The 27,417-nt window shown below is 38.0% G+C and overlaps 2 protein-coding genes across 7 annotated transcripts in view; one reads left to right on the top strand and one right to left on the bottom strand.

Moving 5' to 3' along the window:
• Positions 1-27,417, bottom strand: part of ccdc43 (coiled-coil domain containing 43) — a 60,167-nt gene that overhangs the window by 4,091 nt on the left and 28,659 nt on the right. The window contains exons 6-8 of one of the 6 annotated variants that reach the window (XR_007250406.2): positions 10,962-11,105; positions 9,794-9,919; positions 1,186-2,113 (exon numbers count right to left, since the gene is read on the bottom strand). The gene's annotated coding sequence lies outside the window, so the exon portion shown is untranslated. Of the gene's footprint in view, positions 1-1,185; positions 2,114-9,793; positions 9,920-10,961; positions 11,106-11,195; positions 11,281-23,910; positions 24,157-27,417 lie in introns of those variants that run through there. The other 5 variants (XR_007250404.2, XR_009442828.1, XR_007250405.2 and 2 more) reach the window with 5 other exon arrangements.
• The window catches only part of moto (minamoto), a 58,868-nt gene that overhangs the window by 25,977 nt on the left and 5,474 nt on the right, over positions 1-27,417 (top strand). Inside the window, exons 5-7 of the mRNA XM_059638636.1 lie at positions 207-2,136; positions 16,284-16,418; positions 25,562-25,742. Coding sequence (XP_059494619.1) covers positions 412-2,136; positions 16,284-16,418; positions 25,562-25,742 — 2,041 coding nt within the window. The 5' untranslated portion in view covers positions 207-411. The remainder of the gene's footprint in view (positions 1-206; positions 2,137-16,283; positions 16,419-25,561; positions 25,743-27,417) is intronic.

The following is a 27,417-nucleotide window of genomic DNA, read 5'->3' as shown; positions in this document are numbered from 1 at the left end:
CTAATTTGTTTCAGCTGCGTAGCTGCAATGAATTACAATGCAGAGAATACTGCCTGCATTTCTCCACACCTGTGATGTAGTGCATTGGTTACCTAGTGTGCTGTTACACCATGTCAAACAAAATGCAATTTTCCAATGCATATTATCCTTTTAAAACTAATTAAACTATTACCTAATCTCTCATTGCAACATATCTTTTGTTTTAGAAATACCTCCTCTAATTTGCTAAGATCAATATGGTCTTCCACAACCAGCAAATATACAGAACATCTAGATCACACATCTGAGTCTAAGAAACCTGTGGATACATCATATTCACAATCTGTTTTTAATGCGAAAGAATCCGTAGCAACCTCTGATAAACAACAGTACCAGCAGGATAGTCATTTAGCCTCACAGCAGAAGATAAATATGGAAGATTTCTTAGGATTTGATGACTTGGATCTTACAGAGCAATGGATCTTTCCTTCAAAGAAAGAAGCTGCTGATTGCAGTCCTTTTCAGTCCACGGATACCAATAAGATAAACTTTCAGGAGTTTCCTTATGTGAAGAATTGTTCTAAACTTCAAGTTGGATTATCAGTATCAGTTAGAGAGCCAGGAACAGATGTACACATGTATGGCAGAGATGGAGGAGATTTTAAAGAAGTCAATACTCCATCCAGTCAGACATCCACAGAACTGTTTCCTTTTATGCATAATTCCAGAAACTCCTACAACAGTAATGCTGGCAATAGATATATGGAGCAACTACATGGCAGTAAATTCAGACAGAGCAAATTTGTGAATTTTAACATAGCAGATGGAAAGACCTCTTCTGAGTGCATACCAGAATTACCAGTGATAGAAATGGATACCTGCAGTAGAGTGTCAAAAGGGAAGCAAGTGCAAAAGGGATTTGATGAATTAAACATTGACCAACATACTTTAAAATACTGTGTAAAATCATCGTCTGGTTTGAGTGAAAAACAGCTTTCAAAAGAAATGGGATTAACTAGTGATTTGGGGCAAAAGTGCACATCTGAATGTGGAAGAAATCCACATACATTTTGCCCGATTAGAAGTGACTTTGAGAAGGCCTTTGAAAAGCAACAACATTCCAATTATGATCATTTCTCACAGCAGTCTGATTATGTTCAGCCGTTAAATGCTTTACCTGTATCTGTGTATTCTGGAGAGACTTACCAAAACAGACAATCCTGGACGAAATTAACTACTTCTGGTTCTGAAACTACTACCACTACTTCCTTTGGGAAAGCAGACAACTCAACAGACCTCAATAATCCAGTATCTCCTGCCTCTAAAACGTCATCCCATTCTTTTGGTCCAGCTTCACATCAGTCTTCCTTGCCTTTTTCTCAAAACAGTAGTGTTTACTTCCAGAGACCCACAGGAATTTATAGTCAGGATAACCATTCCAAGGTGTCTGGTAGTGAATTTGCGTACAATGTGGAACGGGTTCAGTCAGGTACGCATGTTGAAGGACAAAACAAAGCTGGAGATGTGTACTTCGAATCACCCATTGAGAAGAATTGTCAAAATGGAAAACAAGTAAATGGATTCCATGCAAGTTCATCAACTCAGCAATTTGTTGCGAACAAATATCCTAGTTACCAGACTAAACAGCAAAATTGCCATTATGATCTGAATGAAGATGTGAAAAAGAAGGATGATGAATTCTCCCAGAGCATGTACAGAGATTTGCTAGGTACTCAGTCTTACTATTATAATAATCACAATTCCCAACAAGGAGCTGGAGACAGCAACAGTGTAGCAAATTATATGACTCGTTCGTCAGCTTCTTTTTCAAGTCCCTACATGATGGGTGACTTTAGACGGAACCATAATATGGCACAACTTGGTGCACGTGGTGTTGCTTCAGGAACTAACCTTCAGTTTGGACACCCTGTTGTTTCATTAATGGATCCCAGTGAATTATTTCCTTATGAGGAGTTCAGTCACTTATATCCTCTTTTCAATGATATGTTTTATGGAGATGCATCCCTTTATGGATTTATACCACCATTTGGATTTCCAAGACCAATGAAAAATCGAAGTGGTCCAGCCAATGAACTTCACGTCCGATTGGAGGAGTGCTATGAACAATGGAGAGCTTTGGAAAAAGAAAGGAAAAAGGTAACTAGGTTTGTTGAAAGCATTAAAGTTTATTTAGTTTCATTTAAAGTTCTTAGGACACTTGCTTTTTGAATAGAAGAAAATAATTGTTTTGCCACACATTTCTTGGGTTTACTTAAAATAAATCACAAATTTTGTCAACATGGAAACCCATTCTCCCTGTTTGACTTGTTCAGAGAAGTCAATTAAAAGGACTATCCCAAACTATCTTAGTTTAAAATAATGAAAGCTGTAATCTTGTTGCTTGAGGATTGCTCAGGAATTCTTAAAAAGTCATAAATACAGGTTGGAGACAAAGTTTTCCTATGACCATGTAACGAACATGAGGTTTGTGTAGTAAAGTGAAGCTTTATATTTCCCATTAGTGGGGAGGAGTTGCAGATTTAGATTTCAGAATCGCAGAAGGCTGAGTTTATCCTAAGTTTCTGCTAGTAATAGCTTTTGCCTTCACTACTTTGCTTCCTGGTCATGGCTTAATAATTTGGATAGCTAAAGCCAAGAGGCAGGAGTGATCAGAAAGACCCTAGGGGAGTGGTGAGGGGAAATAGGGCATCACTGATACAAACAGTATTGCCTCTGTTTAGCTACTGGGAAACCTGGTGACTGATTAAACCTGAAAAATCCACAGCATCTACTCTTCAAAGACTGTGCCCCTCCTGTGAGTTAATTGGTCACGGTTCCCCACTTGCTTCCTTTAATCCAGGAAGTCAGGATTCTAAACAAGTTAACATCCTACTTGACCCAAACTTACCTGTGGTAGGAGTTTATAAATTCTACCCTTTGAGCACCCGTATCCTTCATGTTATGCAGCCCCATGTATTCCCCAATAGCTTTTGGTATGGCACTTCTGACTGTCTAGAAATTGAACAATACTAACTAGATTAATGTAAGAATAAAACCATGGAGAAACTCAGCAAATTGGTATCTATGGAGAGTGAAACACTTAATGTATTGAGTCCAATATGACTCTTCAGTTTGAAAAAGTCATATTAACTCGAAAGTTATCTCTGTGTGTGTGTGTGTGTGTGTGTGTGTGTGTGTAGCATCCACAGTGTTTTGCTTTTATAAGTATAAACTATTGACCACAAACAACATAATTTCTTCATAAAAATTTAGTCAGATAATGGAACAGCCTATGATTCCTAAATTGTTGCTGGGATTGTCTTATCACTCCCCTCGTTTCCTAATGTCATTTTTCCATCACCTTTCCTCTGAATCACATTGAGGTAACAAGCATATAATCCCTGGGGTTTGATTTCTTTAGCTTTTTAAATATTGGAACCGAGTAGGCCTTCCTGTAAGCCTAGGAATGATTCCAGAACTGACATAACTTGCTCTAAATATGATCCAGGGACTCAAAAGTACATTCCTCACTTAGTTCAACATGTAGTTACTGGGTCTGGCAGTCCAGCAAATGTTGACAATGAATTACAGTGAGAGCAGTTTTGATTTCTGCTAAAAACACACCTGTGAAAATATAAGCAGTACTGACAGTTTCACATAACTTTTAATAGCTACAAGCTGCCTCTTGAAATTACAGACACTGGAAAATTATGAATGACTGAGTCTTTGATGTACCAAGTCCTTTTCCAACATACAATAGACAGGCAAGTCAGAATCTAATGGGTGACTAAACACAGCTGTTCTTGTAAGAGTGGCGAGTGTGTGAAACCCACTATTGCAAAGATTATTTGGAAAAAAAGAAGTGTCTCTGCATTTTAAGGAAGAAAGTGAAACATGAGGGAGGAGGGAAGAGAAGATCATGATTGATCCAGATGAGGAAAGATGAGAGGAGGCTAAAGTGAAGCATAAATACTTGCATGGTAATGTTTGTGGTCTTGCTGCCTAAAGACACAAAACCCTGTATCTTAGAGATACAATGTTTGATATCCCTAATACAGAGAAAGGGGCAATTATTTATTGCAATTGATGCTGGTTAACAGATCTCCATTTCTCTTCCTATTTAACACAGCTGGAAAAACCTCACTTATGAAGTGTAGTTTACATTGTCCCTTAAATGGTTACTGAAATTTTCAATTCTTGGCTCCCAAGGTTTTAACTCCATTTCTTTTTTTGCCTAGTCTGCAGCCTTTTTACTGTAGACCAGTGAGAGGTTTTCTTGCTAATTCTCCCTCTAGCACAAGTGATGAATCTTCAGCTTTGTTTCAATTCCTTGTGAATTTATTCTTTTCAAACCAAGTGTGAACTCCCAACTATCTGCTTCGTAAACAATATGGACTTACAGCCTCAAACTGCTCTTTCGAATCCTAGAAGACTGCCTGCCTGTGATTTTTTTTTCAGAAGTATCTTGAAACCTTTATAAGACCATAATACCATCAAGGAGCAGAATTAGGCCATTCAGCCTATCCAGGTTGCTCCATCATTTGATCATGGCTGATGTGTTTCTCAACCCCACACTCCTGCCTTCTCCCCAAAAGTTTGATCCCCTTATCCTCTCAAAGCCCATCTCCATAGAAATGTAAACCATGGACCTTGCGAGCAATCCTAGAGACTTTCACAGAGTGTTTATCACCTGATATTTTCAATACTTTGCTTGGACTTCAGAAACTCTCATGATCTACTGTCCGTGCATACGGTTTGGCCGTTGTGGCCATATTTCCAGTGAAACCATCTGAACTGAGCTAGATATTTTTAATCAACCTGTTCAAATGTATTTTGACCTACCAATGACGCAGGTGGGGCTTGAATCCAGGGCTGTTGGCTCAGAGCGATGGACAGTATCACTGTCCACCCGAACTGAGTTGTATGCAATCTCTACCAGTTAAGTCACCTCAGCTGTCAGGCAGACTTCAGAATAGGTCCTATAACTACATTCATTTTATCTTGAGTTAATGATATAGTCTTAGGCGTAACAATCATACAAACCCTAGTCGGGATTTGTCTGACTAAAGTCCACTGCATATCTTACTGTGTGCAGTCCTGATTAATAGGGCATATCACCTCTCCCTGTTCTGAGAGTGAAGTATCTGTTTTGCTGTTTATGTTCCCAATATAGCTAATTGCCAGCATGAGTCATGCCCTTGACTGCTGGTGGGATATTGGTGGTCTGGCTGACTTCCTAAAAATGTGAGAGCAGATGAAGGAGGACCAGGGCTGACAGCAAGCTCAGGTGCAGCAGCAAGTTGCTGTGGAGGCTGAAAAGCACCCTGCACAGTCAGAGTTCACAGCCATGGATCCCTTAGGAAGCGTGCTGACTGCAGGAGTTAGCAGAGTTTTTCATCCCAACTTCATTTTCTGGGGCCGAATAGGGTGCACTATCAGTACAGCTTTGTATGTCCCAAACACGGGGGATGGAACAATTCTGAATGTGAGAGCTGGATTTGTCAGCTGCAGGAGTAGGGACCATTCTCTCCTAGTGTCTGAAAAGTGACAGCTACGTTGGACTTCAAAGCAACAGGCTGTTTCCAGGGAGTCACGACTTGTATGCGATCCATTGTATACCCACAAATGCATCAGGAAAGTGACCGATGCCACCTGTGCTAGATCATTTTGTTTCTCGTTGATAAGGTCAGTGCTGCAACCTAGGTGATAGGATTCAGAAACATACCTTGCTTCCTTGGGTGCCATCAGCTGTACCCACATGGCACATAGGCAGCTAGTTCACGACATTGCCAAATTCATCATGGGGAAGGAGTTCCGTTGATCAGTGTCCAACCAACTTTTGCATCCTGGAGAACGCTACTGTCTATTGCCACCAGCCAGGGCCACATTGTACAGCTTTTAACTGATGCAGAGTGTAAGTATAATGCTACCTGTGATTTGGTCAGGGTCATGGTGGACATGGTAGGATAACTGAAAATCTGATTGCGTGATTTAGACCAGTCTGGAGGCCCTCTTTGTGGCTGGGACAGAATGTGCTGCATTATCCTGGCGTGCGGTACTCTGCACAATCGGCGCACAAGACCATGTGATAAATGCTGAGGAACTTGGAAGACAGGAGCTGTCTTCTAGGGAAAAGGATGAGGAAATTGGGAGAAGTTGAAGCTCTTCTCTTGCATGACGGAGCTCAGTAGATTATTGTGAACTCGTATCACCGTTTGGTTTATGTATCGAAGAATAGCAGCTTCTGTTTAATTTTGTTTATGTTCACTTTTGCTTGCTGTAAATGAAAGATCACCTTAGGATTTGTCCCATTGCTTGCTTACAATTCTGAGGAAGGATTAATGGATCTGAAACATTAACTCTGCTTTCTCTCCACAGCACCTGCCAGACTTGTTGAGTGTTTCCACCAATTTCTATTGCAGTTCTTTTGTTTTTTGTGTGTTGTTCCCCTATTGGATAGTGACCAGTTGCAGATCAACAGTGGGCACTGGGTATAGAGAAGCAGTGACTTAGGGTATTTAGATAGGATGTAGATAAAGGCAGATAAATTGTAGGCTGGTGGTTAAACTGTGACTTAGTTGAGAAAAATTGTTGTATTCATGAATTGAGTAAGTCTTGCATTAAATGTTTTTCTTTTAGCATCCAGGCAATGCACACTGGTTGAAAGTGTGGTTCTGGAAAGATTAACTTAGTTGATTTTTAAACCTGTCCACAAAAATAGACCAACACAAATATACCAGTATTTTAAAATACAAACTCTTTTTTTTCTTAAAAAAAAATCAGTATAAACAGGTCACACCTTTCATCACAATATGAACATACAGATTAGGAACAGGAATAAGACTAATTGGCATCTCTAGCTTGCTCTGCCATTCAATAATATCAAGTCTGAACGGTGACCTCAACTCCACAATCATACCTACTGCTGATCTTCAATCCCTTGTCCGTCAATAATCTATCTACCTCTGCCTTTAAAAATATGATTTTTATTATCAGTAAATAACTTCATGGAGAGCATAAAGAGACTGAATGTTGACAAATTATCAAAATCTAATGACTTGCACACCAATATATTAAGGGGCATAGGTGTGTAAATTAGTTGAGTGAAACTCTTGATGCAAAAATTGTTGCTGTTTGATTGGACAATACACAATATAACTTCCTTACATAAAGGCTAGAGAGACAAAAACATGAAATTATAGACCAATTAATCTAATTTTGTGGGAAATTTACTAGAATCTGTTTGTTGAGGCACATACCTTTGAAAATAATTTTCAAAAGGTGCATTGATTGAAGTATGTGAGCCTAACGCATAGATTAAATTTTGAGGTTAATGATATGGAAAATAAGGGCCTTTTTTTATGAATGTTGAGATGCAGTTCCAAAAGGCATCCAAAAGATGATAATCATCGGAGGATATAAGCGCATAAAAAATGGGAGTAGACAATTTAACCCCTTGAACCTGCTCCACCATTTCTTAACGATCATGTTTGATTTAATCTCAGCCTCAATTCCACTTTACTGCCTGCTCTCTATAACCCTTCAGTGAACCTCCTTTGAGCTGCCTCCAATAGAACTATGATCTTTCTCAAGCAAAAGCACCAAAACAAAACACAATACTCCCATTGTGGTCTCACTAATACCTTGGACAGTAGCAACAAAACCTCCCTATCATTATATTCTATTTTTTTAGGAATAAATGCCAAAATCCCATTTGTCATGCTTATTACCTATGGTACTTCCATTCTAGATGGTGTCTTAGTGGTGGTGTCAGTGGACTGGTAGTCCACAGGTCTGGACTAATAAAAGCCAGAACTGAAAGCTAGTGAGTTTGAGCAAATAAGATCTGATATTCTGAACTGGTCTCCAGACACATGCCTGTTTAACTTGTCTGAAAGGTAATTAAGGATATGCAACAAAAGCTGTCAGTGAATGAATAAAAGAGAATGCGACCAGAAATAGGCTATTTGGCCCTTAATCCTGCTTCTCTAATCTGTAAGATCGTGGCTGGTTTGATTGAAGTATAAAGGCCATTTTTCTGCTTGTTCCTGTAACACTGACTTGTCAATCAAATCTATCAAACTCAAATTTCAATATATTTGTTGATCTAATCTCCACAGTTCGCGATGGCAGGGAATTCACAGAGGAAAATAGAAGATTGCTTATTTTTAAAACATCATCTCCTAGTTCTAGACTCCCCTGCAGGAGGAAGTATCTTCCTATCATCTGCCCTGTCACCCTGTTAGAAAAATTAATAAGGAACCAAGAACAGCATAATGGTTATGAATTTCACTTGGCAGGACCTTTGGAATTCTCCAGGAGTCTTTGTTCAGCCTTGAATTTTTCATTAATAAATGTAATGACTCGAGCAAAGAGCCTATGTCCGAGTTGTCTGATAGCACTATAGTTGCTGACACAGTGAGTCATGTGGGGAATGTCAAGTTGCAGAGGGCCATTGATAGATCTTAACTTCTAGAAATGTAAGGCCATTCTTGTTGGGCCAAAGGAAGGAATATTTCCTAAATTCTAAGGAGATGGAAACTTGAACAGAGACATTGCAGGATCTGTGTAGAGAATTTACTGAGGGTTGAATTTTTACTCCCAAGTCGAGAATATATCTGGCATTGATAACCTAACCCAGCAGAAGGTTATTCCAGTTTTAGTTCTGGAGGAGAAAATGCTAACAGATATTGGGTCTGCTATTGTTGAAAAGAACTCCAATACAACTACAGGGGATTCCACCTGCAGAAGTGGACTGTGTGAAAGCTCTGCCTTGGTGCCATGAGACTTTGTCCCGGCTTTAAAAAGACTAATTCGAAAACGCAACCTTTTTCATTGGTAAACACTCCCCATATCCCAGCACGCTCACCCCGTGCCCCTCCTCATACTCTACCTGCCTCCTATGACGAATAGTGCTGCTGTACCTATCCCATGACACTTTATAGCCCAGTGTCAAATTATGACCACCCTTTGCCGTTCTACCTATCACCCAACAATCCAGTGTTTACAATTTAGAGTGTAATCCATCTTGGTCAGATCTCCGGAGCCAGGCTGAGATTAAGTAAAATGAAGTTCAAAATGTCTTGATGACTTTGCTACTTTAAAAAAAAGACACTCCTTAATAAAAGCCCACTCAATACATGTAAATTCCTTCTAAGTACTTAATCCTGTCTGAAAATAACCATATGCCTTCATAGCCCCAATCAAAGCCATTGGGTTGAATTTTACCGGAAATCAGTTAAGTGTCAATTTTGGGGAGTTTCATGGAGTGTTCCTCCGGTGAATTGCAGTGAGTCTTTTCATGCTATTCTCTGTGGCTCACCCCACTACAGACCACGTCTGTATTGCAAGATATTGAGTGCTCAGCCACTGTCAAGACCTTCTGGCATTCCTGGTGCCATTTTGAAAGCCCTGCTCTGCACCATGTCAAGCACTAAAAGCCAGAAGCTGATTTTTGCAGTGCATGGATTGGGATGGGCATGAAAAGGAAACGTTTCTGATGCACAAGTGGCACTACTGACTGTTTATTGTAAATACAAGTATATGTTTGTAAACCTATTGCTGTTTTACATCATTATCTCTCTGATCTGGGAATGAAATTGCTAGTGGTATTATTGCTGCACTGTTTAATCTAGAGACTCAAGAAATGTTCTGAAACCACAGGAAAAAATGTGGAAAAATTATTCCACAGCAGCTGCTGGAATTTGAATTCAGTAAAAATCTGGAATTAGGAATCTACTGACCGTGAATTCATTGAAGGAAAAACCCATCTATTTCACTAATGTCATTTAGGGAAAGAAACTGCCACGCTTACCTGCTCTGCCTTTCATGTCACTCCAGGTCCCCAGCAATGTGGTTGATGTTATAACTGCCCTATGGGCAATTAGGGATAAGCAATAGATGCTGGCATAACCAGCAATGCCCTCCATTCCATGAATGCCTATTTTTAGAAAAATAATCAGTTATTGTAACTGAAGTTGTAAAATCAAGCTACTTGTCCAGTTACTTGTCCATGCTGTCATTTCATCTCCGAATCCCAAGTGAATGCTTCATCACATATTGGAAAGCCTTCAAAAATGTTTACTTTTAGTTAACAACAGCAAATGCAAAGCAAAATAGAAGGCTGTATATGCCTTTGGGAGCAGATTGGGACTGCTTGCCTTTCAATCAACAATAGATTTTAAGCTGCACTCAGCTCACAGATGTAGGAGCTGGGTGCAGTTAAATCATGCCTGACTTGTTGTGCCCAACTTTGCAGTGCTCCATCTTGCAGAACGTGATGGTCCTTCAGCTAGTCAGTATCCATAACATCCCCTCTTTGCCTGTTCCAGCACCCAGAGTACAGCATGCTGGGATTATGTAGCACGTGGTCTGAACCGTACTTGCGTTGTCTTCAAAACTAAACCAGATATCAGAACCACATTTTCATTAGGACTACTATCTATTCCACTATGTTCCTGGTTGCAGAATGAGGCTAAGAGTATTCATAATTGGCCTCAGTCAGTGGGTCTGTGTCATCAGCTACAGTTGCAGAGAGCAGTGTGTGTCTCTTAGTAATCATCCATGTAAGGCACCCAGTCAGTCCCCGACTCAGTTTGTTTTTGTTTTATGCTTGTATACTTTCTCCCTTCTTGTCCCACTTCAGGTATTAGTATCTAAATAGTTATCCTGCAATGCCACCATATCCTTTTGCTTTGTAAGCCTAGATATTCCCCTCATTCGAATCTTCCCCATCTGCTTAATTTAAAGCTGTCTCTATAGACCTAATTATTCATTTCATTTCAGGACATTTGTCTCAACAAGGTTCAAATGAAGCTCATCCTATTGAAACTGCTCCCTTCTACCCCAATACTGGTACCAGTGCCCCATGAACTGAAACCTACTCCGGTCGCACAATCTTTAACCCAATGTTTTGAACTTCTTCACTTTATTTACTTTTGAGTCAGTTTGCCCATGGCATGGAATAATCCTGAAATTATTACCTTGGAGGTTCTACGTTTTTAGTTGAGTTCCTAAATTCAAAATCTTACAGCAGAAGTATCTTTCCAGCCAGATCAATGTCATTAGTACCCGTAAGGATGATGACAACTCCATCCCTCTCTCCCAATCCAAATTCCTCTCCAGCCCTGAAAAGATATCAGTGATTCTGGGATTAGGAAGGGAACTCGGCTCTCGTGATTCATATAAAGCTGCAGAGAATGGTGAATACCTCCCTGGTTACTTTAAAATGAAGGCAAAATATTGTAGATGCTGGAAATCTGAAACATAGAGAATGCTGAAGAAACTCAGCATCTGAGATATCTGTGGAGAGAGAAAAACACAGTTAGTGGTTCAAGTCCAGCATGACTTCTTCAGAACTACTGTCCCTTTCCACAACAATGGTCCTATTTCCTTTCTGCACTTGAATGGTCCCTGTACTACCATGGCCCTTTGATTAGTTTGTACATGAATCATACAGTCCTAATCTTCATCTACACAATTCGGAAAAACCTCGCGACTGTTGGACAGTTGCAGAGAAGGAAGCTCCTCAAGGGCTGCAGCTTGAGTTCCTATGTCTGCCTCAGCTACAATCACATCTTTCTGTTGCTGATCACAGATTGTCTAGTCTAAGAGATGTATCTCGCTCGTGGTATACATTCAAGGCATAATGTGCCAAGGTAACTTCCCCTTGCCTGATGCGGTGCGCCATCTGCCGGTCAGACTCCAGCTGCTCATGTTGGACATGCAGTTGCTAGAACTGTGAACGTTTACTGCAGATGTGTTCACTGTGGAACACTTTGGTCTCCATCATCTTTCACATCCTGCAGCTGTAACACATCACCCGACTTGCCGTGTCAATCTGATTTTATTTGTTATAAATTAAATTTAAATCCTGTTCTTCACATTTGAGGAATCTCCAATCTAAACACCTTATTGTACGTTTTCCTTTTGCACACACTAGTATCAATCTTATACCTTCAACCCAAATAGAAAGTCGTGAGAAAATGTGAAAATGCACATCATTGAGGGGTACTATTGGCAATCAAGCCTCTCACCACTCCCGAGCAAGATTCTCATCTTGCCATTCAAAAACTTGTTGCAGAATCAAACTAATTTTCTCGAGGTTGAGAATTTTTTCCTCTTACTTTGCCATACTTTTTCAACTAAGTTACCTTTAGCCACTTGGTTCAGGGGCAGTATTCTCTCTAAGCCGCTCCAGGGTTCAGTGTTAACACACCAATCTCAGCATTGACTTCAGTCTGTGCTGTGTACAGATCTTGGTCCACACAGTTGGAAAGAAAATTAGAGGTAGTGCTGCTAACGGACTGGGAATTAGCATCCACAATAACCACTTGCAACTGTCATTCAGACTGAATTTACAAGTTTTGCACACCTTCTCCATGCAATGATGATAGGTTGTGAAATGAGTCATGTAGCATTATTCATATAATGATAACCCTCATGATTATGTGAACAGTCAGCCAAGTAAAATTGCCAGAACTCATAATAGTTTGATTTTCTTTCAGTTTGAAGAGATTGGGGATTAAAACACTTTGGTAGCATTGCCAGTTTCAAGTAGTTTATCCACTTCTTTCACATATTATTATCTACATTTAACAAATGCAAAGGGCATGTTCCCCAGGGGTCCCTGAGCCTATTCAAAAAGGTCCCTTACCTCCCCCAAAGAGTGACATACATTTCTAAATCACTGAGGCAACTCCAGATCTTTTGGACAAATGTCTGAAGCCTGTGACTCACGTTTTCCAAATTCCACTAACAAAAATTACGTTTGAAGGCTACAGTTTTACATGTGCTGCTTTTTCCATGAATCATGGATATCTCTCTAGCGAAAATGATAGGCATTGGGTTCAGTGGTGGGATTTTCAAAATCGGGGCCCTAGCTCAATTATGGCTAATTCAGAGATCCTGTCCATCTCTGAAAATTCAGGTCTAAATCTAGTAGGCATGTATATATTTTAAAAAATGCTAATGTAATGTAGATCTTTATTTCAAAGCAGCTAAAAAGGCTGGAAGTTATACTGCACTTTAACAAAATTCTGTTCACTGCACAAACAGTACTGCATTCAGTTCTGGGCAGCACTTGGAGGGGATACAGAGATTCACCAGAATATCACAACTGAAAGGGTTAAATTAAAGAAGGAAAAGTTGTATATACTAAATTAGTGTTTTCTTAGGTAATAAATACTTTAGAGTGATCTTAGGCAGAGGTAAAAGATTGAAATGAACTATTTCATTTGATAACAGCATTCAGACAAAGGGATATAAGCTTAAAATTAGAGTTTAGCCATTCAGGGGTGTCAGCACTTTTTTTTGCCAGAAAGTATTGTCGCTACCTGGAATTTTTTTCTTCAATAAAATAAGTTGAAAAAATTCAAAACTAAACTGTATCAATTATTAATAGTTAAATATATTCAGGATTATAGACTAAAGGCAAATATATGTAGCTGAGTTACAAAACAGCCATGGTAATGGTGGGAAATAACTAACATTGTTAAGTCAAGTCTAAAGCCTTTGTGTGTTAATGCTTGGAGTATTTGCAGTAAAGTAGATGGTTAGCAGATCAAATAAAACTGAATGGTTACGACATAGTTGCGATTACAGAGACATAGCTGCGGGGTTACCAAGGATAGGATTTGAATATTTAGGGGTATTCATTATTTAGGAAGGACACAAAAAAGGAAAGGAGGTGAAGTGGCATTGTTAGCGAAGAAAAGAATCAGTGCGACAGTGATGTGGATATTAGCTCAGGAATCATGATGCTGAATCTGTATGGGTGAAAATAAGAAAATTCAAGAGTTGGAAATCATTGTTTGGGTTTGTCTCAGACCTCAACGTAATAGTGGAAATCTCAGGAAAGGTATTTAACAATAAATCAGGGATGCAATAAGGGAACAACTGTAATCATGGGTGACCTTAATTTGCATAGAGATTGGACAAACTAAACTAACAAAGGCAGTGTGGAGGAAAATTTCCCGTAGTGTTATTTTTTTTGACCGAAATGTTCAACCAAGCAAAGAAAGGCTATCCCAGACTGGGTACTGTGTAATGAGGAAAAAAATAATTAACACTGTAATGCAGAGTGCCTTGGGGAATAGTAACCATAATATAGAATTAAAATAGAAATTAAGTAGTCAAATCTGAATTTAGATTTTAAAGGCATCAGGGTATGGGGTGAAGACAACAATATGATATTGAGAGAGGATCAGCCATGACCATATTAGATGAAAGAGCAAGCTCAAAGGGCCAAATAATCTAATATTGCTCTGAATTTTTGTTTCTACCAATTTGAATGATGGAGCAGAATCAGTGGGGTGAGTGGTCTACTCCTGTCTCAGTGTAACATTAGCCAGTAATAGTACTTTCTTGGGTTAGTTAACCTTGGAGTCTTTCTTGGGGAGGTAGACCTTATTTGAGGACTTCCACGCTAGCAATAATATTAATTGTGCTTTAAAAAGCCAGAGAAATTCATGGTGTTTATTTCTTTCCTATTAAAAATAGAAAACAAAAGTGTTCATTGTCTTTTTCACTTTAATGTATTGCAAAAATACTGTAAAAAGGTAGTTGATTAATATTTTGTGGAAAGAAAAATAACTAAATGAATGATCTTCTTTAGTTTATGTATATCAATAGAAATTTTCAATTTATAGTATAGAACTTAGCTACTGTTGTTCCTCATGATATTGGTTTACCAGATTTGACAAGTAAAACCAGACAAGGAGGATCATGTGCCAACAGGATGTCCATTTGAAATTCTATCTGTTCACTTAGGTAGATGGAAAATCAGATGACTTTGATGCAGTACTCCGTTGAGGAGTTCTAATATAATGAATGCATGAATATTCATTATATATTGAATAATCTTCACTTAGATTTATCTCAGTGTATATACATGCCAGAAGACGGAAGAAATTCTTCAACTACTTCAATATTTACATACTTTAAATGTTATTTTGAAAATTGCACTTTTTCGGAACCATTTCAAAATATCCTTTGCAATTGAGTTTTGTTTTCAATTGACATCTGTTGTATTATAGCTACAGTGAGGTGGACTTGTTTGATGTGAATCTGCATCTTTTCCCCCTCAAATTATACCAAATTTCAGTTACCCTTAATTCCAGTATTTGAAACAACTGTTAAGTGCTATATACTAATATAGTTGTCATTGTGGGGTGCTTAGCTTGCATTGTTTTGACATTTTTCTTAAATACTCTGTTTCACCCTTTTAACATTGACAGTGTTACACACTATAATTGGAAAATCTTAAATTTGCTTTGTATATTGCAGTATAATTTAAGCTAATTTATGCTTATTCTGACAAATGGATTTAATTCATGCCACCTAATCAGTTTTTAAAATATTGTTTAAGAATGTTTTGTTTTAATGTTTCTGGTGTGTTTAAGTAAGATTTGCAACCTAAGTAAAATCAGTCTCTCTTTGTTTCATTTCATCTATTTTGTTGTCATAAAAGATTAGGAACCTAATTTTCCCAGGATCACTCCATAACACAGGCTGAGCGTATTGCAATGGAAAATTGTGTCCCTGACCCTATGCTCCATTCCTGCCCAGCCTGATTTTCCAACAGGTAATCTTGGGATGGAATGAAGAGGCCTTGTTCCAGAAATGTGCAATACAGATCATTTTGTATTAATTTACGATTCACTGCCCCTATCAAATTTTACAAGTAGTGGCTAATTAACTATATTGAATAGGAATATTACTGATAAATATTTCTCAGCGTTTTGTAAAGCTAATTTGCTATTTTTTAAATTCAAAATAAAAGCTGTTTTGCATTGAGTATATTTTCTCCGAATTGGAAATCCTGAACGCATACATCCCCCTCACTATTTTTACTCTTCCTAAACTTATAAATAATTTGTTCTTGTCATGGTGAGATATTCCCATTTCAAATGCACACTGCTGACATCTCAGATCAGTACAGCACAGCCCGACTGAAGCTTGTCTTTTGCTCCAACACCATGTTTCAGCCTTAAACTCAATAAAGCATACGTTGATGTGCTGTTGTGATATTCTGTAACCTCACACAGTAGCCAAATGGAGTTCATAATAACAGAAAGTTTACATAGTATATGAAAAAAAGGCTTCCTAAGTATCTTGTTTATTTCTCAGCTTATAAGCTTGCCACTTATTACATGTGGTTACAGGGGCAACTGGTTTCTGGGTAAACATATCAGTAAACACTTCTGCTAAATTATCACCTGAAAATGTTTTTTCTTTGACGTTTAATCTTGTTGTATTAAAATCTAGTATTGGTTATGACCGTTTTCCCCTTCTCCCTTTTTAAGACTGAAGCAGCACTTGCCAGGAACTACCCAGGAAAGAGAGTGACCAGTTCAAATAATACACCCATTCCCAGACTACCATCAAACCCTTCCCGGGTTGATCGTTTGATTGTTGATCAACTGCGTGAACAAGCAAGAGTATGTTTCTGTTTCAGTTACAGCTGGTAGATTGGTTAATTGACTGTATTTCATATCCATTTGGTTGATCTGCTTCAGTATAGTTCAAATTTTTTCTATTTAAAATTTTTGTTTCTTCTGAAAATATTGCTACAGATAGATGGAAGTAGATTTTATCATTGCAACTGACCATAGTTGTCATAGAAGCTAGTGCCATTTATGTACACCATTTTTTGTAAATATAATTATTGTACTATTTCTTAACATTTAGAAAGTGATATAGTTTGGCACTTAGTAACTTTGTTACTATTTTGTTCGAAAATAGTTGTAAATTAATTAATTCAAAGTCGAGCCAGCCAGGAGAATAGAGGAATGGTATAGTGAATGAATACTAGGGTAAAGATAAATCATACATTTTTTAAACTCCTGATTGACATCCCTTACCTAAAACGGAGAAAAACAATGTCAGGAATGGGACATTTTGCCAAAAAGTGCTTCAAAGTCAGGCAAAACAGATAAATGCAAAAATTAAACCTCTATAATCTGCTCAAAGGGGTGCATTTTGATGCTTGCTTTCTGTCTGGCAGATAGCACTCGCATTCTAAAAATCGCAAGGAAGTTGTTAGCATTTTGTTTCTGTCAATTGTACACAGACATGATTTTCCTGGCATGATCAAACTAGGTAGTCTGAATAGCCAGCTGAAAAGAACGGTCATTAAATAATCGCATGCAAATCAGGGTCTTTTTACGTATATAGAGCCCTGTTGCTGTTTGGTGATTGGACTACCTAATTATCCTTGGCTTTTAGCATAATTTGTTAGTTTTTAGAAAAGATAAATGCTCATAGGGACAATCACACTAACCCTGGCAGCCCAATTCTATGTGTAAGAGGTAAGTAGCAGAAAGGTCCTGAGATGCTGCTTGGCCTGCTGTGTTCATCCAGCTTCACACTTTATTATCTTAGAAAGGTAAACATGCTGGATTTGCAGTAAATGCTACTAGAGCACTGCATTGGGGCATTGTTGCATGTAAATTCTGCAGATCAGGTATTAGTGGTGAGAAATACACCATGAGAAATAAATTCAAGTTTACTTAGGTTAACCTTATACAGCAGAAGCTATGGCCTTTTCTGTTAAGTCATCATTTTGCCAGTAGCAATCAAGTAATGATTGCTTTCAGTACTTTTGCTTCAGCATTGTTTAGACTGCAACAGAGTGCATGGCACATATTAGCCCAGTGGCTTGCATGTGCCTGCATAAAACAGAAGTGAATGTCTGTAGTTACCCATAAACAGCACCAGTGAACATGACAGCAATGGAATTTGTAAAAATTGACAGATTCCCAAATCCAGGTTGCTGTTTAATGTACTTATAGCAATTGAAGCGCCATTACATGACCAGGAAGAAATGCCATTCTCAAGGTGTCACTGTGACCATCATCTACAAAGTATGCTGTGTACATGGTCATCTGAAAGGCACAACGCATCCCCCTACAGGGCCAACAATTCAGCACTTTTTGACCAAGCATGTCAGTTAGGGGTAAGGCATGCCTGTCATGAATAGAAGAGACAGATTATGACTGTTGACTAATTGTTGATGGTTGATTGCCTTCGGGAATTGATTCGTACTCTGCTAGAGAAGAAGCTGATTATTTGGATGGTATCTGGTAAGTGGCTTAAGATTTATTCTATTCCCAATGTTCAGAAGTTTAGCAACTAACGGTAAAAGACATGAATAAATGTTATAACTGAATAATTAAGTGGTTAATTAGAACACATTAAGGATGGCAGGATGGGTGGTGTGTCACAGCTGCTGCATTTGACAGTTCCGGGTTACCAGTCTGGTCCAAGGCAGTTGTGTCTGCAGTAAGTGTTGATGTTCAAGCTGTTGAGCTGGATGTTGAACTACAAACACTACAACATAATCAGGAAGAGAGACGGTTTACTGGATTCTTTGTACCAGAAGGCAGTCATACTTGTTAGGATGTGATCTTCTGGTTTGGTAAGTGTTCATTGATAGGAGAGCGTAACAGTAACAAAAACAGTAGTTGCTGGAAAAGCTCAGAAGGTCTGGCAGCATCTCAGAAGAAACAATAATGAGAGTTAACGTTTCCAATCTGGTGACCCTTTATCAGAACTGTTCCTCAGTTCTGAGGAAGGGTCACCGGACCCGAAACGTTAACTGAGTTTTTTTTTCCTCCACAGATGCTGCTAGACCTGCTGAGCTTTACCAGCAATTTCTGTTTTTGTTCCTGACTTAACAGCATCTGCACCTCTTTCAGTTTTTATTGAGTATAACAGTAAGTTGGGCAGATAAGGGGACTCAGTGGCCAGCAGCCTTTGCAATCCTCCAACAGGTTTGAGGTTATTTCAGCTTGTTTGGAGGAGGGTGGAAGAGAAAACAGACCATGTTACCACTCTATAGGAAGCCATTCTAGTCGAGCAAGCAAAAGGAATGTAATGGAGTGGGGGGACTGTATAGTCAGAGGGATTGACTCCGTTCTCTGCAGCAAAGAATGAGAGTCCAGATAGTCAGCAACACCACTACAGAGAATAAGGGGATGTATGCTAATGGAATGGTCTCCACTTGAACTGTCTTGGGGGCCAGTATTCTTGCTATCCATATAACCAGCAAGTGAAGGGGATTTTAAACAATAGGGGGAGCAAGAAGTCAAGTTTGGGAAGATGTGGTAAATCAAAGATTAGAGGCAAGACAAAAGAGAAAGGTGTTAATTTAGGAAATAATAGACTGTAGTAGGAAGAGATATAGAGTACAAATCTACGAGTAAACCAACAGTTTGGATCAGTTGTCTTTCATGCACTGATTTATTAGATTTTTGGAACAGACAAGTTATCATCTTAAAAGCAAGAAGTTAGTCCTTTTGAGCTGTTGCATTCAAATGTGTTTTCACAGTCCCACTTCTAGTGAACTAAACATACAATGTTTTGAAAACCCACATTAATACCAGGATTTTGAAGTCAGGGTATGTTGAGAAAACCAAGTACGTTAAAAGAAAGGAAGTAATTTGAATCCCTTACCAATCACCAGAAATAATAGCTGTAATTAAAATTTTAAAAAATGGAATACTCACAATTATTATTTTGTATTTGTCATCACAGAAGAGAATAAGATATTAGGCACAAGGAAAAATAAAGGAAAAATAAAAAAAAATCAATGCAGGGAAGGACGTGCTAGACTTAATATTACTAAAACAAAAGTGAAGTAAAGGAGAATGTAATGGGTCAGATTTTTCAATGAAACATGGAGGCTCATGGTGCTCACCAATAATTTACATGTTAATGTTTCATAAAATTTAGTTAAGGAGTATTTGTGCAGTTAGTTACCAACACCTGAATGTTGTTTTCAGTTGTGCACCTTCATTGTTAGCTTTGCCAAAAAGGTATTTGACTATCTGCCTCACCGTTTCTATGATTGAATATCATAAGGTTCCTATACGCAAACTAAACGTGCAACAGAAAATCTTGTTATTGAGCTGATAAATTTTACAATTAATTGATACAAAATACCATCAATCGCCTTGTCATACTGCAATTAAATAATTTCAAATGTGGAGCCTTATTTTGTTATTACTTGATGACACTTGAAAATGTCAATATAAATCTAATTTTTTGCCTCTTTGCTGTCTCCTCTTCCTTTTTCTTAATCCAATCTTTATCTTTATTTCTCTTTCTGTACCTTTATTTGATATTTATGTTATCCATTATAATCTATATTTCCTTTCAGTTCTTCTACTGCTTATTTCTCAATATTGACTAAAGAGATGCACAGTTGATTTCCCTGTGCATTCAGATGTTGTCTGCCATGTCACACCATCAATGGATTGCACTTTGTGATTCAAAACTGTTTAAAATTAAGTGTGCAGAAGCAACCTAAATAAGTGCAGACATCATAAGTACACACTACAACAGAATCTGGGCGAATGCTACTGAAGATTGACATGATGGTTTCTAGCTCCAAGTATTAAAAGTAGGTGAGAATATTGCTGTTCTTCTTAAATTCTCTAGACTTGCATATAAGAATAAAAAGCCATACATATACTTGCAGATATCGATAGATTAAGTGAGTGGGTAAAAGTGATAAATGGAGTTGAGTTTGAGGATGTGCTGGGTCATTTACTTTGGACTATAATAATAATAGATCACGGTATTTTCTGAACAATATGAAATTAGGATTTGTAGCAAAGCAGAGTGATTTTGGCATCCATGTAAATAAATTAAGAGAGAAACTAATGGACTGTTTCAACAAACAATTTAAAAGGCTAACGTGACCCTTGGCTCTAGGAAATACAAAGGGCTGGAAGTTATTTGAGAGTTACATAGAGTTCTGTTTAGACCACACCTGTAGTATAGTCCCCAATATCCATAGCCAGCACATTCATACACTGATACACGATGGCTTCTATAACTTGATTATGTTATTCAATACCTTATCAAAAATAAAATTACAAATCATTTCAATTGTTAACAAGCACTGAGATTTTTTTTAAAATTCTGTCCGTTTCTTCTTCTAGGGACATTTATCATGCCACACACAATGCTAAATTACAACAGGTATAAACAGAAAATTGATCTTGAAGTAAAGGTTAACAATGTTGATTGGTTCAGAGGAGTCAAACTATCAGGATAATTTCAAAATGGAGCTGGAAGCTATTCAGCTCATCAAATTGTTGAGAAAGAATTTCAACAATGCTGAAGGAAACAGGGGTCAGTATGTAAAAACAGGTAATGCATTTACAAATGTTGAAGTGACTCCTCTCCAATTTATTTATTTGACAATGGAAAATGCAAGGTACCATCTGCCTTCTGTAGGGAGTTGTCCAGAATAAACAAGAACAATGTATTATGAAGTAGGGATTTCGATGCCGCTAAACATTGGGCAATGAGGTCACCATATTTACTACATAACACAATACATACAGATGAATGTGCAATCTTTCAAAAGAACTTTTTAGGTTTTAAACCATCAACAATTAGGATGAGAGGAGATCTAATTGAGATATATAAGATGTTAAAGGGAATTGACAAAGTAGACATGGAGCAGATGTTTCCCCTTGTGGAGCAATCTAAGATGAAAGGTCATAATTTTAGGTTAAGGGGTGGCAGATTTAAAACTGATGTGGAGGAAGTATTTCTCTTAAAGGGTCATAAATCTCTGGAATTCACCACTCTAAATGCCAGGACAGTAAATAAGTTTCAGGAGGAGGCATATTTTTAATTAGTAATGGGTTAAGGGATTAAAGGGAATAGGCAGGAAAGTAGAGTTGAGATGAAGATGAGATCAGAATAATTAGATTACAATGTGCAGCATGTTGAGGGACTGAATTGCCTACTCCTGCTCGTAGTTCTTAGGCTGATGAGGCCTTGCTAAGTTGGGATCGACAACAAACAGTGGTCTGACATCCTTACCCAGACCCCAGTTGCAACTTTAACACAAATCAATATTGTGAGATTCTGTGATTTGCCATATATCTGTGGCAATTACACTCCATGGTGAGTAGCTGTCATATTTGAACAGTACTGGTACAAATGTTAGGGAAGAGATCCTTTCAAATCTCACATATATTGGATATATTTATTGGATTTGAGCAGATGCAGCACAGATTCTATTCCCAGAATTACTACTGAGACTAAATACATTACAGTTTGCATAAATACTAGTATTCCTTAAAATATATAAGACTGAGGACTAAACTGATTGAGATGTTTATTCTGAATAAAGCGTTTATTGGGGTAGATTATTTTGGGGAATTACTTAGTGCAAAGTGCATAACCTCAAAAATTATGCATGTATGTTCAGGGAATGACAGGAAACACTTCATACAATGGTTACAAGAAACATGAAACTCAGTAAAAATACTGTTGATCAATTGAAAATTTCAAAATAGTGATTGATTTTATTTTCAGTAGATAATAGTATAAGACAATATGGAACCAAAGCTGCTAAACTGAGTAACATGCAACTCAAATATGATCTAACTGAATTGTGGAACAGGCTCAAGGGGCTAAGTGGCCTATAGTGGTTGCTGTGCTACAGCTTAGATTTTGTCATTTGAACCTTCTATCAAAGCTGCCTGAGCTGATTATATAAACTTCTGGTATAAGTCATGCTACAGTATCCAGAAGTGAATACGTGCTCCATAGTAGATTAAAGGCTGCTAAGACCATTGGTTAGAAATGTTGCACTCATATTTACATGAAACTCCTCCTTCGACTAAAAGATGATTCAGTAACTCAAGCAGGTAGCCTAATACTCTCAGCAATAGATTATACATGTCATGGAGTTTATTTGTAGGATGTGTTTCTAGTTGCCTCTCGAACTCCTGTAGTAAAATTAAGACCCAAGCTTTCTCTCTGTTAAGCAATGTTCTGACCTCCCATTCCAATATTTCTTGTTCCTGTTCACAAGTGTTGTATGAATTACCTATACCTAATAACAATTATCTGGTAGTTGAAAAGGAGGTTAGTAAAAATGTTTCTCAGACAGCATTCTCCTTTACTCCAAGTCTACTGCTGCATCTTCCTGAAAAATGAGAACCACCAAGAGAAAGACGGAAAATACTCTGGAGTTAATGGTTAACAAAGCAGTAGGTGGCCAGCAGAATTAGATTGTTTGTTTGGCACCTTTGCACTATCTGGAGATGTCAATGACTTCAGCATTCTCATTTCAGGATTGCCGTTGGAGCTATATTGGGGTCTTGGTACAATTTTGGGAAAACAGACCTGCATCTGTTAACAAGGTGTAGAGCTGGATGAACACAGCAAACCACGCAGCATCAGAGGAGCAGGAAGGCTGATGTTTCAGGCCTAGACCCTTCTGCAGAAAGTGACACCCACGTCTCATGAATGAATTTTTTTAAAAATGCTGCAGATATTTGGAAAAATATCAGAATATACTCATTTTGGATACAGTGAACAATAGTACTTGCTGAGAAATAAAACAAGTATTTCAAATTCATATGTTCATTTTCCAAATCTGACATTTTTGTATAAGTAGCTGGTACATCTATCAATCGTTGAACATATGCTGATGAAACAGCAGTTGATGGGAGATTTGTAATATTGCTTTTATTCACTTTTGCTAATACATAACCATATCAATGCTGATCTTATACAGTGTGTCTGATTTAGATGTTTACAGTCTTAATAGGAAGTAGTTATAATTTTCTGTTTCGGGAAGAGTCATGGGACCCAAAACATTAACTCCGATTTTCTCTTCACAGATGCCGCCAGACCTGCTGAGCTTCTCCAGCAACATCTGTTTTTGTTCTTGATTTACAGCATCCACAGTTCATTTGGTTTTTATTAATTATTTTCTACTGTTCTAAGGTGAAATAATAAATGGCAGGTACATCAAAATCTTTTCTGGAGGGTTTTTAAGCCTTCATAGTTTCGTTCGTCACTGCCAATCAGTGAGATACTGTTATTCATAAGGATACAGACCAGTTTTTTTTTCTCCCCCCTAGTGAAGTTGTCAATCATATGCATAGTTCTCACTTCCATAAAGTGGTGATTTTATTGCATCATTTATGCAATATATAACTTTCATATCAGAGAAATAAGATGAAATGCAGGTTCATGCTCATTCAACATTATCCAGGTGAAGTTGTACAAATGCTAGGTATCATGCCACCTATCAAAGCAGTAGTCTATGTAAGTTCAAGCTTTCCAGAAGGGTCTGCCAGGATCTTGGAAACCAGTTTAGTGAGATTATCGATCATTCCAGCAATTCTTGCTACGACTCTGCAAATTATGGTAACAATTAATTTCTGAAACTTGGACTCCACACTTTAGGAAGAATATATTGGCCTTGGAGGGCCACATGTGAATTTACAAGAATGACCCCTGGATTCGCGGTTTAAGTTATGAGGAGGGATTATACAAATCAGGCCCGTTTTCTCTAAAATTCAGAAGGTTGCAGGATTATCTGATTTAAAACTTCAAGATATGACTAGGAAAAGGCAGGGTAGATAAATATAAACTATTTCTATGGATTAGAGATTCCAGAAGTAGGGGGCATATTCGGGCCAGACTATTCAGGCAGGACACACAGAGTGGTAGAGGTCTGGAAATTCTTCCACGAATGTCAGTTGGTACGCAATCAGTTGTTAGTTTTAAATCTGAGATAGATGGGTTTTTTGTTAAGTGAAGGTATGAAGGAATACAGGCCAAAGGGAGGTATATGGAATTAGGCCACTGATTAGCCATGATGTCATTGAATGCTAAAACACGCTCAACTGGCTGAATGGCCTACTTTGGTTCCTGTGTTCCCATTCTGCAGGAAAAGACTTTTTTCTGGCATTACTCAGAACCTCAGTTTAATTTGTATTTTAAAAATGATTGATTGTTTTGGTAAATTATGTCTGTCAGTTCTGCAACACCACAACTTCAAATAAACAAGATTTTTTTTGATTTTGTGTGAATGCCGTGGTGACAGTTTTAGGGAAGCCACTGAAAGTGTTGTCATATTGGAAGTTCTATGTATATTCGGCATTTGATCATGAGCATGGTTCTGCATGTGGTAAATTGGCACAAAAAAAGTAGCCTCCCTTTTGTGACCAGTTGGTTATGAATAAATCTGATTTGATTTTTGTTAGAAACCAAAATATCTGTAATATCTTTTCATTTACTTTTGCTAAGCTTAAGAGCAAGTAAAGAATTAATATAAGTTAATTTCATAACGCTTGTGCTGTCTATAGTTCTGTATGTTGAAGTATTCTTGAGCCATCGTTCAAAGTCAGCATTTTAACTGATTATAGCCAATACTTTGTTTCCTGTTAGTTTTAGTCATTTCTGTTTTGATGTAAATATTTTTAAATATTTTAATTATAGTTATTTTGTCCTGTAGAAATTTAAATATTAGTTCAACTTTAAAAATATTTTATAATTTTCACACCCATTATATGCTACACACGCAAAAAATGAATTCACATTTATATTTTGCAAACTTCAGTTAACTGGAGATCATTTCACACATATATATTTTAATCCCTATGTATGACTATGCAAACTAATGTAAGTTCACGCATTGTTAAGCGTACAAGCAGTAACTTACAGCTCTATTTAAGTACCAGCACCAGTAAAGTAATAGCACATTTTTGCTACTAGATTAATAAATGCATGATCTTTAATAATCCTCTTTTAACAGGTTGTGACATTACTTGGAAAAATGGAACGCCTTCGCAGTTCGCCTCTTCATGCAAATATTTCTACAGCTCTTGATCGACATCTGGAAGCCATCCACATTACCCAAGCACGTAGGAAAGATGAAATAGTAAATGCAGCTAATCGACAAAGGCAGGGAGCACCAAGGTACCAGGATGACCGAGGTAACATCTTGACTTGACTCAGTTTACCATTTTTTTCTTTGTTGAACTTACATGGGGAGTGGGGTCATTTCTGACAGAAAAGAGAACTAAGTGTGAACTTCAACTACTCTCTATTTACTTGTGACACTATATTACTTGTGCATGGAAAGCCTTTTTTGTAGAACCAGTCAGAGAGGGCAATATTGTATCCTCGCCTGAAAGATGTCAAAACTTTGAGCTCACTTAAAGGTTTGATTTGGTGTTACTAGTAATAAATTGAATCATTGGTTGCTACTACTTTGACAATACAGTTTCTTTCTCGACAACAGAAAAGTATTATTTTGTTCATGCCATGAGGTTTTTCTTTGCTTTTCATGAACATTAAATACTTTATCGTTATTCGTTCATGGGATGTGGATGTCGCCAGCACGACCAGTTTACTACCCATTCCTAATTGCTCTTAAACCTCAAAGTGCAATTAAAGGTCAGTGATATTTGCTGTGAATCTGGAGTCACACGTAGGCCAGTCCGGTTTCGTTTTCAAAAGATCATTAGTGTACTAGTCAATTTTTTATGATAATTGAAAATAACTGTGGTGATTATCACTGAGACAAGCTTTTAATTCCAGATTTATTCAAGTTCCACTTGCTGCCACTGTGGGATTAAACTCTTATCCCCAGAGTATTCACTTATATGCTTAGCATACTTATGAAAAAGTACAACTGGTGGCTAAGATTTTACCAGAGATAGTAGGAACTGCAGATGCTGGAGAACCTGAGATATCAAGGTGTAGAGCTAGGCCCGAAACGTTAGCCTTCCTGCTCCTCTGCTGCTTGGCCTGCTGTGTTCATCCAGCTCCACCCCTTGGTAGCTAAGATTTTATCAGTGTGTTGGAGACTGGTTGGGAGGCATGTGAGTGAGGAAAGTAGCACTGAAATGTGTCTGGAGCAAAGCCCAACGTGTTTGTGCCACTGCAGGATTATCACAGAGGCATTCAGGGTAGTGGGATAAGTCTGTATTTCAAGCTGATGAATAGACAATTAAGTCTGTTAAACAGGAAAATAATTGCAATTTTACTCGCACTTTTTTTATTTTGATTGATGCAGAAGAAAACCAGAGCTTAAGAAACTTGTTAACTATAATGCGACAGAAACTCAACTATATTTGACAGCCATTAGGAGAATTTTGACAGAATAGAATTTCTGGGTAAATGTCCTGTTACTTGGAAAGGGATGGAATAGTGGAATTCCTTGAACTGTTCAGCAATTTGTGTGAGCCTCATTCATGGCCTTGAGACTTCCAGTGAGGAGCAGTACAAAAGAGGTAGACAGCTGTAGTCAAAAGCACCCACATGCCCAAGAGGATCATGAGGCTGGAAGAGGAACTTAAGAGAGCAGAGGGGCAAGCAACTAGGAAGATGCCTGCAGAAAACGCTACCTTTCAGAAATTATCTACGATGCGAGGTATTGTTCTCGGCAAATGTTGAAGCGGCAAAATCACTGAGCACTTCACCTCGCCCACACATGGGGCGGTGGGGTGTCACAGAAATCTGCCATAATGGACGTGCAACTGGATGCAGTGGGAAATGGTGTGTACCCTAGCCTGTGGCTTTGAACTTCAGTGTGACATTTGACTTTGGAGGCATCTGCAAGTTTCCTCTGGGCGTATTAAAAAGTGGCAGGAACTACATTGTTCA

The sequence above is a fragment of the Stegostoma tigrinum genome, chromosome 31, assembly GCF_030684315.1.
Source record: "Stegostoma tigrinum isolate sSteTig4 chromosome 31, sSteTig4.hap1, whole genome shotgun sequence".
NCBI lineage: Eukaryota > Metazoa > Chordata > Chondrichthyes > Orectolobiformes > Stegostomatidae > Stegostoma > Stegostoma tigrinum.
The sequence above is the reverse complement of the archived record's forward strand: the minus strand, read 5'-3'. Positions and strand labels throughout refer to the sequence as shown.